This window comes from Ylistrum balloti, unplaced genomic scaffold, assembly GCF_031769215.1.
Source record: "Ylistrum balloti isolate Yb309-2 unplaced genomic scaffold, AGI_CSIRO_Ybal_v1 Utg369658, whole genome shotgun sequence".
In the NCBI taxonomy this organism is placed as follows: Eukaryota; Metazoa; Mollusca; class Bivalvia; order Pectinida; family Pectinidae; genus Ylistrum; species Ylistrum balloti.
Window position 1 is genome coordinate 180,862 of NW_026781910.1, and position 15,849 is coordinate 196,710.

At 37.4% G+C, this 15,849-nt stretch overlaps 1 protein-coding gene across 1 annotated transcript; it reads right to left on the bottom strand.

Moving 5' to 3' along the window:
* Positions 1–626: 626 nt before the first annotated feature.
* On the bottom strand, positions 627–14,378 carry LOC132558246 (uncharacterized). Its single transcript, XM_060222789.1, has 2 exons — positions 14,346–14,378; positions 627–1,271 (listed from the first exon to the last, which is right to left on the bottom strand). Exon 2 carries the CDS (start codon positions 1,269–1,271, stop codon positions 627–629), a length of 645 nt encoding a protein of 214 aa, XP_060078772.1. The 5' UTR covers positions 14,346–14,378.
* Positions 14,379–15,849: the final 1,471 nt, after the last annotated feature.

The window sequence follows — 15,849 nt, forward strand, 5'->3', positions numbered from 1 at the left end:
ACAAAGACTCCTGAAAAAACACTATGAAAATATAACCAGGTACATGTTCCCTAAATTCCTTCTATACAGGAATATAACATTATCCAAAACATACTGACATTATTTCATTTCTAATTCTTTTTACGCGGTACACACCTGGACTGGATGAACACCATACTCCCCTGGTGTTGAATAAGAGATTAAAACAAAAATTTGATTAGTTTGTGATTTAATTCCCTTCTGATTAAATGAACAGTAAATAAACACTCATGGTGTTGGTACATTTACATATTCTGTAAAACCTGACGTTTTCGTTTACAACAGATAGCGTGTTTCCTTTTGTATTTTAAGGATTTCTTATTTTCATTCTGCAAACATACATCAATCTGGCAAAAAATCAATTTTTAAAATCTACTATTAAAAATCCCTGAACGATTCACAATATTTTGATTTTGAAAATAAACATAATTAAAAGTTATGGTTGTGCTGGAAAGGTGTGTAAGATATGAAATCTTTACTTAACAAACAACATCAATGCAAAATAATGATGAAAAATTAAGAGACAATAAGAAAAACTTATAATAGTATTGACCAATCAGATTTGAGGAAATTATGCCTATTCTGATATTTCACCTTAAAATATATTTCTAAAGACTGAACATTGGTGCTTTGTTTGTAAGATCGATGATGAATTTACCTGTGTATAACTGTATATCATTGTCGTCATTAATTGTCTCTGAACTTGGATTGAGTCTTTTTCCAAATCGACCTTGTGGCCGAAACCTTTTTTCTTGACGTTTGTTACAAAACATTCTTGGTATTCCCGAAATTCCCGTATCGATACTTGGCGAGTTCCCAGAAGACGCCTGTCCTTCTTGTACTCGTCCAAACATTCCTTGTGGTAAGAATGGTCGGTTTTCTAGCTGGAAATCACGTTTTCCGAATCGTATATGAGACATAAATGCCCGCTTTGATGGTATGTTTGAACGCTTACCGAACCGTAGCTGCGGCCGAAATGCTTCATCTAGAATATTTGGCTGACCCGTAATTCCATCTGAACTTCGCTTTCCAAATCTAAGTTGGTGCTGATAACGTTTCCTGTTTGAGGAAACAAGTAACATGGAATCAATGTCGTTCGTTTCCTGATTCTGTAGGACACATTTTAGTAGGCATTCTTCGTCGTCCGGCAAGCAATCAGAACATGACTGTTTGTACGGAAAAGCGTCCGGGGTGATACAAAGTGCAAGTAGACAAAACACTTTCCCGACACTTAATTGGAACACGCACTTCATCTGGAAAAGATAAATAGGAAATGATGTAATTAATAAAGAAATTGAAATGTAAGCTCGTCTTATCGAAATCCCAAGATATTAAAAAACGATAAGAAAATATATACTTATATTGGAGTTCCTTGGCAAGAACAAAGACGAAAAACAAAAGAACACACAACATTAATTCTCGACACAGGGTTTCGACAGCTGCAGGTTCATGAGAAAATATTCTGATTTTTTCTTGAGCGGTATAAAGTCAAATAAGTTTGATGCTAGTCAGTATACCTGGTGTCAGTTTACCTGGTGGTTTCATGGTTGTTTACGTTATTCTCATTTCAGAACGTGACATTATTAAGATGGGATGACAAAAATTCACATGACGGGTGTTAAAAAGAACTAGGAAACTCTGAACCTTCTGGAACACCTAGCCTTATTATATTTGTACTTTTTCATGGCCTGTGTTAATCGCCTATAGCTCCTATGTAGCCGTAGTTTCAAGCGATTTGATTTTGAATTAAGGTTCTACTCAAGTATGTGTTTTTTACGATCAGGTTCAATACAATACAACAAACTTTTCTCCCACTTAAGGGGGCAGTAGTTTCTCAGATTTCTTTTAATTATTAGAGTTGTCGTTCCTTAAAGGTACCACAATGCAGTCTGGGAGAAATTCAAATTTAAATTTTAAATATTTCATAGCGAAAAGTGCAATAAAAAAATCTTCCTCATTTCTAATTGTGCAACACTCGTCGGTCCAGGGCAACACACCAGGCATCACCGCTCATGTATTACAAACCTACCAATGTAATACAGGTACGAGTGTAGAATATGACGTGTAATCGCCTGATACAATGTATACACATATGTGCAACAATAGTTATTTGCAAGAACATATTTGGTTTAAATTTTCTATGGCAAACTTTTTTGCCAACTGTCAACTTGTCGATTAATTAAAAGGTAAAAAAATAAGATTCTCGTGTAATATGGCGTCCTTGGCAGTACATTGTTGACGTCTGAAGCGAAAGATTTTTTTCAATATCTGAGAAAGAGAAATCACAGAAAAATATTCTTTCATTTATCGGGGTAAAGGATAACCCTTGGGGTCACAAAATGTGGTAAAACCCTTAGCAAACCCTCGTGTTCACCACAGTTTGTGACATTCGGTTGAAATATCCTATCATGTACCCTGACATATGAGTCTAATATTCTCTATTTATTCTTAGTCGTTCAGTGGAGGTCGCGTCATCGTCTCACCCTATAAATAGTAAATAACCACATAATTTCATAACAAACATTCTTACTTCAACTGACCATGGATGCTAAACAACGTTCATTCACTTGACATTAATCGGTTAATTCCTTTGACTATACTGTTATTACTGATTATTGCCAGTGAATCTTTTATATGCATCACATACTGTCTTGATTAGAATCTTTTTCGGAATAAAAAATTTAAACAATAGAAAAATAGTGGATGGGGAAATATGATAATATGGAGCGAAAGGCATTTCTTTTTCGTCTTCTTTCCCTTTAATAGCCTTTCGTCATAAGTTTGTAACCGATATACTTTCGTACTACCGAGATGAACGTTCTAAATGTCATTCAATTCCTATATGAAAACAAAGATCGCATGCCTTGTTAGGACAACACAAAGGAATTTCATTTCTCTGTGTTTGATCTGATGATTCCAGCGTTGTAGCAGATTCACCATGTAATTAAAAAAAATACAAAAAGTACAGTCATCTCGTCTGTCAGGCTATGATCATCTTTGTCATGTTTTATAAAAGAAGAAAAAAAAATTGAATTCATGGTTAGTATACTATCATTATTGTGAACATGTTTAATGTGTAACGATATTTCAAATTCCTATTGTGCATTACAACTCCTTTTGTCGTTTCTCGCCCTGGCGATCCGACCAGCGCTACGTGCACCTTCTCGCCGCAAAAGGTTGTCCACGATCAAAAGAACCATGACAGGAAAATACAATTTATCGAAAAACGTATTTCTTTATGAATAGAACAATGGTTGTATTCAGGCTGATAAAGAATCCCATAATGTGGATATAACTGATGTGTCTGCATAAATGTTGAAGATTGAACAAAAGACAGATAAGTGAATAGCTTTTTTCATATTTTAGAGTGAGATACAGTAGAGCCAACAATAAATTCAACGGCATCATACAGCTGTTTCGTCCTTCTAGGACTCGTTAGTGATGTTAATTGCCTAGATTTTGAAGCTTAGGAAACGAATAAGGAATATCCAGTGATCAAAAGAAAAGTAAAAATCTAAAAAAAAAAAAAAAAAAAAAAATCCTTCCAATCCCTAAACGAATTCAGGAACAAAAATCTCTGCAGTGGTGTTTAGGTTTGGTTGCTTCTTGTACAGCGTCATACAAATTAAACTAATTAAACGGGAAAGATCAGAACAAGTTATTGAGAACAAATCACACTGTTGTGGCATTGCGTTAGGGAACGTGCATATCACTCCAATTCTTGCCTTTATTTGGGAGATCTAATTTTTGGAGACCTAATTTTCGTACATTCATTACTTACTTCAAATAATAGAAAAAATATATCCTTCAAAACAGCATCAATTATTGAATTTAAAAAGAAAGTAAATAAATCTCAAAAAAATATTTGTGTACTACATTAATATCATGGCGATCTTTCCTTGACAAAACCGTAACAAATTGCGCCAGTATCTTTAAATGATTGTAAGAAAACATACTTACTTGCAAATTCTTATGTAAGCACACTTGACGAACGTTGAAACTTCAATAACACACTTCTACGCGAGTTGAGGACAACTTTTTTCAGTTAACAATATAGTATGATTTGATGAACACTTGCGTATAGTATTATCAAATATTTAACATGAAAACACATTCATATCACTATGTACTGTTTACCCGCACTTTGGGAGTTCGATCGTATGATGTGTGGCACGCGCTGGCTATCAACTGATTCCCTTGAGGTGTTGCGAGGACTTATGTATAGTGACATACGATCCCTCATGACAAACGCGGACAGTTTTAGCATTGACACCCCCTAAGACCGGAGTGCTTCATTGTTTATCTAACGTGTGTGGGCATAATAAACAGATGAGGGAGCGTCCAGCCATACTTATAATGATGTCGTTTGTTTTAGACGCCAGAGTGATAGAATTTGATTTGTAGTTTGGGGCAGCTCATTCACATTCCAGTACGTTCGTAACAATGTCGGGAAAGTTAAATGTATATGTTTCCACAATCTTGTTTTAACATTATCATTCAATTCAATATCTTTATCGCGCCTCTGATCAGCTGCAATTGACTACATATCTATTAATATATTTAAATTATCGACGCATAAGATGAATCTACATATGTCCTATTGCAAATGTAATTTCAAGTGTTGTTCCGAAGATACATTTTTATTAGCATGGTAGTGCCTCGATAAAACCTAAATAGGCAGACTTGTTGCTTCAGGAACAAAGAATAATACCAAGCGCATTACTGTTACAACGTCATAACGGTTGGCATGGAAACGGCGACCGCTTACCGTAAACTTTTTCACACGACGTGTTATATGTATAGAATGTTTCAGTTTTAAACAAATTACCATTGGCAACAAGAAAGTAATATTTGAAGGAAATATAACTTAATACTGAATTGTAATACAGTCGAACCTCGTCACCTCCAACTCGTGTAACTCGAAGACCCTGTGTAATTCGAAGTATTTCACACCTAACATTCAACCTCACTTAAATCGATCACTCGAACAACTTGGTCCCACCGACTTTAAGATAATGAAGTTAGACTGTATGTTTTCTTGCACGGCTCTGTCATTTTTTACCACTCTAAACATCATATTACCATTGATCAATATTTAATTAAATATGGAATGGAATCTTGATATCTAGCTTTGCATATTTACAATGATAACAGAAGAAATATTATGTGTAATATTTGGCTTATTGAGTAACAACGCTTTTTTTCTACACAACACATTAAAAAAATATTGTCGTAATTTGCCTTTAACCCCAATCACATTTCGATTTATCAAGAAAGAAAAATGCATAAGAAAACTGTACCAAGACAATGACACCCTTTGTTTCAGTTTTGTGTAGATACATTAGAATCAAGTGCATCATATGGCTGTTTCGTCCTCTTAAGTCTCGTCAGTGATGATAAGAGCCTAATTTTGACACCAAGGAGGTAACTCTAGAAATTCCAAAGTACTCAAAAGGAGTGTCTAATTCTAGATGGAGTCTAGATGGTGATGTGCATTAGCCTCATATTTTTTATATATCTAAAAACTTGATACTTCTTTGTACTGGTTCCTTGGTCTTGTTTTCGTCCATCCATCATCCATCCATCCATCATCCACCCATCCATCCAATCTATCCATCCATCCATCCATCTATCCATCCATCCATCCAACCAACCATCTATCCTTTCAATCATCCACCATCCATCCATCCATCCATCCATCCATCCATCATCCATCAATCCATCCACCCATCCATCCATCCAACCAACCAACCATCCATCCATTATTCCATCCAACCATCCATCCATCATCCATCATCCATCCATCCATCCAACCATCCATCCATCATCCATCATCCATCCATCCATCCATCCATCATCCATCCATCCATCTATTCATCCATCCATCCATCCATCCATCCATCCATCCATCCATCCATCCATCCATCCATCCATCCATCCATCCATCCATCCATCCATCATCCATCCATCCATCCATCCATCCATCCATCCATCCACTCCATCCATCCATCCATCATCCATCCATCCATCCATCCATCCATCCATCCATCCATCCAACCAATCATCCATCCATCCATCCATCCATCCATCCATCCATCCATCCATCATCCATCCATCCATCCATCCAACAACCATCCTTCCATCTATCCAACCATCCAATCATCCAAACAACCATCCATCCTTCCATTCATCCATCCATCCATCCATCCATCCATCCATCCATCCATCCATCATTCATCCATCCATCCATCCATCCATCCATCCAACCATCCATTCTCCATCCATCCAATCATCCATCCATCCATCCATCCATCCATCCATCCATCCATCCATCCATCATCCATCCATTCATCCTCCATCATCCATCCATCCATCCATCCAACCATCCATTCTCCATCCATCCATCCAATCATCCATCCATCCAATCATCCATCCATCCATCCATCCATCCATCCATCCATTCATTCATCCTCTATCCATCCATCCATCCATCCGTCATCCATCCATCCATCATCCATCCATCCATCCATCCATCCATCCATCCATCCATCTATCATCCATACATCCATCATCCATCATCCACCTATCATCCATTCATCATCCATCCATCCATCCATCCATCCATCCATCATCCATCCATCCATCCATCCATACATACATACATCCATCCATCCAACCATTCATCCGTCCGTCGATCTGCCATCATCCATTCATCATCCATCCATCCATCCATCCATCCATCCATCAATCCATCCTTCACCCATCCATCCATCCATTCATCTCTAATCCACTTCCTTCTTTAGTAACATTGATCCTCTCACGAACTCGTCATTACCATATATTTGACGTGCACAGAAATGGATTCGTGATGTAATCATCGATATAAATATCATCTGTATGTAATTCTTCTTTATCAATTACCTCTATTGAATGATATTTCCCGTATCCGACTACATCAGTCCACGTAATTGTTACATATTCTAGATTACAGATCATATATACGATATTCTAGTCTCGAACTGCACAGGCGTATTCCCATTTGAGTAGGGAATATATGATTTTAATATTTCACATAGGGTCGCTTCATCTAAGTTATAAAAGAGAATGACGTCATCAATTTTTGACACACATTAATGTGATATTGATGATGGCACGACTGATCCGATTTAGCATTATTTACACGGTTTTTATGACTTGGAATGATGAACGGGTGATAAATCTGAGAAATAATTTGGTTATTTCATCATTAAAGGACGCTTTTAAAGGTTAGGGGGCAACATGATTCTCTTGAAACTGGACATTGGCTGTTCGGCCGCTTAAAAAATTCATAACTCTCAGTTCATCAACAAAGAGGATATTGTAGCCATCTTGGATGTACAAAGTTGTTATAAATAAGGGCTATTTAGCGTACTTGTCTGTACAATGAATTATAGCCGAATTATAACTTATGAATAAATACCAAAGGGGTCTAAAGAATATCTGTAACGATAATTCGTAATTTTCATATATTTCACTTACAGCCTCTTTGTAATGATTCGATAAACTGCATTTTTTATCTAAAATTTATTCTATCGCCAACTGAGATTACCATATCAATTGATTGGCAATTTAGTGTATCTTTCATTGCCTAGATAAAGAGTATTATTCAATATTTTACTCTCAAATTATACAGGTATTTTTACACTTTGACATCTGGATTTTATATGTAAATGGAATTGTATTTTAATTTTATCTATACTCTTTTTCCATCTTATATCGGAATAGAAATACAAAATTTCTACCTGTGGTAATGTTTGTCCGGCCTTAGTAAAAATTTTCTGAAACAAGAGAAAACAATTTTACCTACTGTGTCATTGTCATATTGCGGACTTGACAGCGAGATCCGTTTTGTTGTGCCGTGAAACATCACTCGATCATGTCACCTTTTAACGGTTTTGAAAAGGCTAATGTATTGTAATGGATCTAAGATACTGACAAAGATCAACTGCATGTGTCCGAATCAACGTCTTATATATAGATTATGTGGCTGGAGTCTTAAAATATCTTGTCCATTCAATACGTATATGCTGTGACCTTTGTTGGTATCCTATATCTTCATTTACCTATCACTTGTTACATGTTCTGGTAGTAATTTGATATTCTTTGTAATTTTATCAAAGGGACATCAGTGAATTCTATAACTACAGAGAAAGTATTTTTGACCAGGAACCACGTTAACGTATATCTTTTTAGTGATGTGTCCTTACGAAGGCCATCAAGTCTCGTTTAGCTATGCGTTGTATACATTACAATGAGGATTACACACCATAGCACGGACTAAATTTATTGGAATTAGGTTCATTTGACAAGTTTCAGATTTCACGAAGAGATGTGTTTTCAGTATAAATATTTTTACTGGGACTGGGGATATTATCTTTATGGGGGATATCATCATTCCCACTTTAAGACAACATTTACAATAGCAAATAGACTTAGTTTGAACCATATATGCTGTGGATTTTCCATTTGTGCTGAACTTGATTTTACAGAAGAAAAAGAATCAATGGTCATCGTTATGCATTGAACTGTAGAAAAATAAGACAAAATCTGTAATAAGGGATAAATTTAAATTAAGACAGTTTTTTTCACTAAGTTTACTGAGAGCTTTCGATAGTCACTGCCCATCATGGTCACTATAATGGGTGACCCTAACTTGTATGCTTAATATTTTTATCCAACAACGTTAATTGTTTCATACTGTAATTGAGTGTTTGATAAATCCTGACTAATCTCAACTGTGGTGTAAGCAGCACCTGAACACCATTTATAACAGCTGCACCATTTTTAGAATAGATTTTGTAGGAAAAGTGTCCAGTAAATAGTAAAGTAATACAAACGTATTTAACACCACAAAGACAAGTTCTACAGTGCCGTTGAAAGCTATGCGTGACAGTTGGCGCAAAGAGATTTCACTATTTTTAATTCACCTTCATAGTGGATAAGATTCATTCGATCAGCATAAAACATAAGATTAAAACATTTTTTATCGTTTCCGACCAACACTTAATTAACAATTTTCATTCGAAATATGTGATTGTTATTGAGAATACATATCTGTCCGTCCTACTACACATTGTGCCCCTCACCATGCACTACCAGTTCCATTTTGACCACTAGTATGTAGTTTGTTTGCTTCGTTTATCCCCGTGAACTGCCAGGATGATCTGACTTGTAATTGACTACCTCACTGAACAACATATGGAAGGCGCATCGCATACCTTTTACAGCATAAGACCGACCGCCCACGTGAGAAACTCACAACGCCAGTAGGGTAGGAACCAATGTAACATACATTCATTTTGGACACAAACGACTCAATTTGTTGGTTTAAGATGTATTTATCCAAAAAATGAAAGAGAAAGAAAATACGTCAACAGTCTCACAAATAAAGTATGTCAATATCGTGGGCTGAAAACAAAGAAAATGCCCACAAGTCAAAAGACTCGAAATTCAGGTTATTTTAAAGATCGTTTATTTGTTATCAGTTGTTATCATTTCTTAATGCTCTCCGGAATATATAAAAGTCCAGAGTTTCTATATCAATAATCCACAAATTATACTCAATATACATAAATGAATACGGATGCGTCTAATATACTTCATTTACAGAATGCCGGAAGTGATGAAATAGAAAGCATCGGTCATGGAATACCAGGCTTTGTTGCATTTTTTTAGTATTAAATTTTCATTGTGTAAAAGTTTAAGATGTAGTTTACCTCCACCCAAATCCGAAGAAAAAGTGGATTGTCAAAGAAACTATTTCCAGTACAAGCATCTTTGACCCCTTATAATTCTAGGACAAGATGATTGGCCGAAAATATTTTTTTTGTTGGTTTGACATTGTTATCGTATAACTCATTCATAGAAAGTATTAAATGAGAAAGTTATATGATCATTAGCTAAGACCAATCAATGAAGACTGTTTGGTGGTAAAAAAAAAAGATCTCACCGTGATCTTTGGTAATATTAAAATAAGAAAAGGCAAATAATTCAAATCCCAAAGTTTTTTTCAGAGTATTCGTTTCCTAAAAACCTTAAACTGGAATGCCCAAACATAACCAGCATGTGACACACAGACAAAAGTGTTGGTTAAGGATGTAGTGTTTTTATGCATTGAAAAACTAATGTTTCATGTTGGCTAAATATGCAAAAAGGGAACGGATTCGAAAAAATGATAGTTTACTACATCTATGTATCGCCAAGCTTTGATCCCGTGTCTTTAAACCTACATTATTCTCTAGTACTGTTATTTGTGGCCTAAATGTTGACGATTTTAGAAAAACAAGTTAGATGACCTTTGACCAGAAGATCTTACAATTTGGCGAACAAAATCTTTGCAATACTTTCAAATGCATATGCTTATACTTAAATTTTACGGTTTTCGAACGAATAGGAATTGTTATTAGTGGGGCGGATATGTAACATTTTTTGTTGAGTTGTGCACTTCCGGAAAGAAGCATGCCAATTTGTCCTAGGGGGTTTTGGGTATGCTAATTTCAAAACTTGTGGGAACCACGACCTCACTCCAGCCGTTCACGCCGAAAATCTGGAAATTCAAAATGACCGCCTCAAAACATTATTTCGTCCATGAAATCCCTCTAAGTGCCCGATTTCAATGATCTTGATGTCTATACTTATGTTTTAAGGTCACAGAATCTAGTAAAACGCAATTCAAGACTTATACAGTTTTCCTTCATATGTTTAATTTTTTAAAAAAATGTCATAATCCGAATCGATTAGGTGACAAAATGTCTTTAAGGCGTAACATTGTTTGAACAACCCGAATCTGATAATTTAGTTATAGATTGTTTGTATGGGAGTATCTCACTTAACACAAGAGTTCCTGTCCTTAATAGTAATTTCATTTAATAATCTTTATTACACTGTCCTGAGCAGAAGCATAGCTGTGCACACGGCAGATTTGCTTTGACACACTTGCATCGCCGAGTACATTCCTTCTTGCACCCACATTTCAACAGTTCCTGACAACCTTTGGCTGCCTCTGGAAGGGTTGTCCAGCATGGAGTCCATGGAGAATCATCTTTCACTCTCTTCCACCCCCATAATTCTGGTGAAGGATCATCCGGCTCGCCAGTAAGTGTCTGTCCCCAGATATACCCTGCCTGGTAAACAGCCCTTTTCACGTGCTGTTCAAGAGCATTCAGCGTTGGAGGAATGTTTTCCATCTAACGGTTGTAAGTGGACAAGTATTTCCTGGCTTCATTCACATGACTATGTCCCGATGTTCGCTGGTACAGTAGAACCACGTATCTTTCTATTTGGTCCATATCGTCGGGTGTTACTTGAGTTGGAGCATGAGATAAATGCACAAATGTAGCTGTGAGCTTGGACATACTGCGCCATACAGCCCAAGCTGTTTTCTTTCCAATTCCGAAGAATGCAGAAACAGTATCACATCCTGATATCGCGTGCATAAACAGAAGACCCCATGATGTATCATTGCCTAGTTCACCTGAAATTAGGTGACAGGGGATGTATCTCAGTTTAGAACCATGACCGAATACTACCCACATTCCACAATCTTTGAAGGCGCTTGATACAGCAACTGCGAGAACCACCACATCCGTATCAGTGGCATGTATTATCATGTTGGTGAATCCTTGATGGAATGCATCGGAGACATGAAACAGGAGCCGGGTGTCCGCTTCTTCTTGAGTGCAGGACAAGTCTGAGAGGTCAGCATGAAACAGCGCTCCGGACTTTTGTTGAGATGATTTGTTTTCCTTGGGAGGATGGGAACTCTTGTACAGCATCGGCAAAAAGTTGGAACAGGCTCTCTTTGTTTGAATCACACTGAAGAAAGTTTTCCCAATTAGCAGGAATTTAAGTATTGTTGGCCGCTCGAATATGGTTACCAGTTTCACGATTCTGTCGTGTTTGTCACTTTAGGCTGTCTTCCTTATAGATATCCCAAACAAAATCTAAACGTGAAACATCCTGTAGCATGCGTTTTAAAGAGGGAAAGAACACCAACTGTGAATAGTTCTGGAATGTTTTCACAATTTTCTTTGACTTCTTTGGGTCAAGTGTGTGAACAAGGGCAGCGCCATCAACAATTTTAACATGAACTTTTGGTGTAGATTCTTATTTTGGTGCCAATGTGATTTGATGCTAGTGATGGAGGCCAGGCATGATTTCCATGCATGAAGAAGACATCCATATCACTGTCTCGAGCTTGGCATGATATGTACATCCGTGAGAACATCAGCACACAAGTTGGAGCTTTTGGTGGCGGACTTGGTAGGCTTCTTTCCCAAACTTAGCATTAAACACAGGCAGTTTGTTTTTGTGAATTGTGTCATTGAATGATGTGCAATCAGCATTAATACGCTCTGCAACGAACTTCTGGTATTGTGTTTTGCAATATTTTCTGCCGACTTTATTGTATTTACAACGCTATCAGGCATTATCCGTTTGGTGTCAAGCGTATACAAATCTGTGCCAGTATCTGCAAAGGGGTTTCCTAGTTCCTCCAGTACATCAGTGACGTTCTTGACTTGTGATATAAACGCCTTCTGTACACTTGGTATCTGTTCATGGTGGCGATCTGTGTCTTTTTTCATGTAGTGTTTTTCATCGTACTCAATCAAAAGCCTAGCTGTTTCTTGGCCCGCCACCATCCATCATGTCAATGCGGCTTCATTCTCTGTGATACCTATAGCACCACCATCTCCTTTCACCATTGCATTCAGCTGTTCACGAACCTGTTCATGGGCTAGTGCTGAGAACTTGTGTGTAGATTTCTGAATGACGAAGTTGCCTTTAAGAACTCTGCATAGGTGTCTGGACTGTTAATTTCCAGGGCAAGAATATCTTTGACATGAATTGTCATCCATCGTAAATAGTGGAAGTGGTCAAGGGTAAACATAAATGGGATAATTTTTCCAAGAGAATCCAAGTAGAACATAAAATTTGGTCGACGCTGTAATCTAAGGAACTGCAGGAGTAGACGTTCCAACTGCCAGACTTTTTTCGGACACGGGTATCAAGGGACATTGTTTCTGCTTTGTGAAAGTCTCCAGTATTTCCATCATAGAAAAACAAGCTTGCTGATGTGGCTCTTCTGTATCCATCAGACATGCTGAAGCGGTTGGACTACGGAGGTGTTTTTGATGCGGTGATTCGGTCGTGTCTATACAAGCTTTTTCTTGCAGCTTCCTGGATCTCTCGACTTTTGCATTATTACACAGGACGTAACAATGCTTTGCCATAGTCTTTTCCATGCCATCAACATCATCATCAAGTCGGGATACGTTTATATTCAAGGGCACAATTTTCAATTCATAAAAGGCAGATAAATCAGTTGCCAGAGACGAGTAACCTGTTGCTGATGGGTTTATGAGTTTTCCACCATGTTCTTGACACAAAGCAAAGATGTCCCAATTAGTCGGTTGAACAAATGATGCACATTCCCGAGGAGCGAGTTTAAGTTTTTTAGACATGTGTAACGTACCGGGGTCCGTACTCTAGTCACTTCTAAGGATCCCTGTGTTATAAGCTTGACTATCTAGTTCTATACTACAGATGCAAATACAAATACGTGTTACTGCCTTGTAACCAACATTCCTAATGTTTATTTTGTAGCATGTACAAAACCAACGCTACATGACATGCTAAAACTACAACCAAAGCTATCTGCGTTATAATTAATATAACAACTAACTATATACAAACACTATCGTACCAACCAGACACAGCCCCCACTCGACCACCACGTCGTAGCTCGCCATAACTATAGCCACTACAGTAGCCCTATGACCATAAGCTGTCACTATACCTAGTCGCACCAAGCACGACAACCTTATAACCACTAACAGCCTACACGTGCTAGTGTTGCAGCGACACTCTAATGACCACGATTACCCCTAGTTCTGGGCGACTACCTATACTCAATGCACATTTACGGGTATGACTAGCCTAGTCGCGACTACCTAGTCACGACTACCAAACACTATAGCCACGACTACTCAGAACCAGTAACGACTATACAACACTATAGTCACCACTTCATGGACAAAGCTCTAGCCGCGACTACCTTACACTGTAGTCGCTACTACGTGCACCCAGCACTAGCAACGACTATATACAGCCCTAGTCGCGACCACACAGCCCGGTTGGCTTATAGCTATCGCCAACACCTGAGTAGCTCACTACCGCACACTGTCTTTTATTAATATGTCTAACACAGCAGTGTTTGGGTCAAGGGAACACTTATTCAGTGACTTCTATCTTCCCAAACTACAGCCGGTCACATACACACTACTTACGGTACTAGGGTATTATTGATGATGATACGCCGAGCTCCACAACAGTTCTGCCGCAACTTGCTGGTTTTCGAGTATTTATACCCTATGGCTATACTAACACCACCTCGCGGCGAGAAATGATATAATCCTCAATACGTTTTATTTGTGCGCTTATAAACACAACCTCTGTCAAGCGCGTGAAGTACAGAGATAACTAAAAATGATTAACGCCAGTCGATCTGTTTACACCTGAATGATATGCTACATTAACGGAGGTAGGATTACGATATACACATTCATCACACATGGTAGATGATTGACTAGATGATCATCACTTCATGGACGCTTTCCTGTGTTTGAAAAAACAGAAATATACATTATTAAATGTATTTCTATTGAATACATGAAGTCATATTATCACCTAATCGATTCGAAACTTCATGGACGCTTCCTGCTTGTGAAAAATAACAAGATACATTGTTAAATGTATTTCTATTGAATACATAGTCATTTTATTACCTTATCGATTCGCATTATGACATTTTTTGATAAACATTTGAAGGAAAACTGTATAAATCTTGACATGTGTTTTATTAGATTCCTTGACCTCATAATCATAGGTATAGACATCAAGATAATTGAAATCGGGGCACTGAGAGGAATTTCATATATACTATATTGCTATTTCAGTATTTTGGCTTCGTGAGAGCCATCCCTGAAGAGACCAAATGTTACATCAAGAGTCAACATGACTATTTTGGAGAGAGCTACTCTTTGACATCGCAACCATATGAAGAGCTTGATCCAGGACAGATGTTTTAAATAACATGTTTTCACTGTACTTGACCCGCGCCGTAAACTCCAGAGGATGGCAAGAACATATTTTGTCCCTTCAGGTATTGATGCAAGTAACCACGTTTGGTTTGAATAGGTGCAGTGGTTCGTGGGAAGATGAAAGTATGAAAAGATAATGGACGACCCATGACGAACATAAGGCTCAATTAACATACAACCAGGTTTTGTATCCAGACTATGATCAAGAGACAGAGCATTGAAAATAGACTCATTATACTTTTTCCATGCCTTGTCTGGCCTGTCTTGTGATCCATAGATACGTCACGTTATATCAGTGTCAGTATTCTCATCCAAAGTCGATGAGTGAGAACTCGCAGATGACTATGAAAAAGAGTTGTTTCAGAAAAAGGATTACAAATACTGCTGTTTGGGTTAGTGTGACATATATTTCAATGGTTGAATTACCTATCATAAAGGTACTGTCCACAGGTTTAGTTTATTCGATTTCATTTCAGTATGAATAAACTCTAGTAGTGATTTTCTTGTTCCCGATACAAAACTAAAGTGGTTAGTAAAGAGTTTTTAGGAGACCTTATATAAGTATATCTACGAGGGTAAGCACGTAACAAACAAGGAACACAACAGGAAGAAAATTTAAATTAGCATAAAAAACATTATTTCATGGATTATTAGAAAGAATTAAAAGGAAGTCTGTTTAAATAGCGACAGT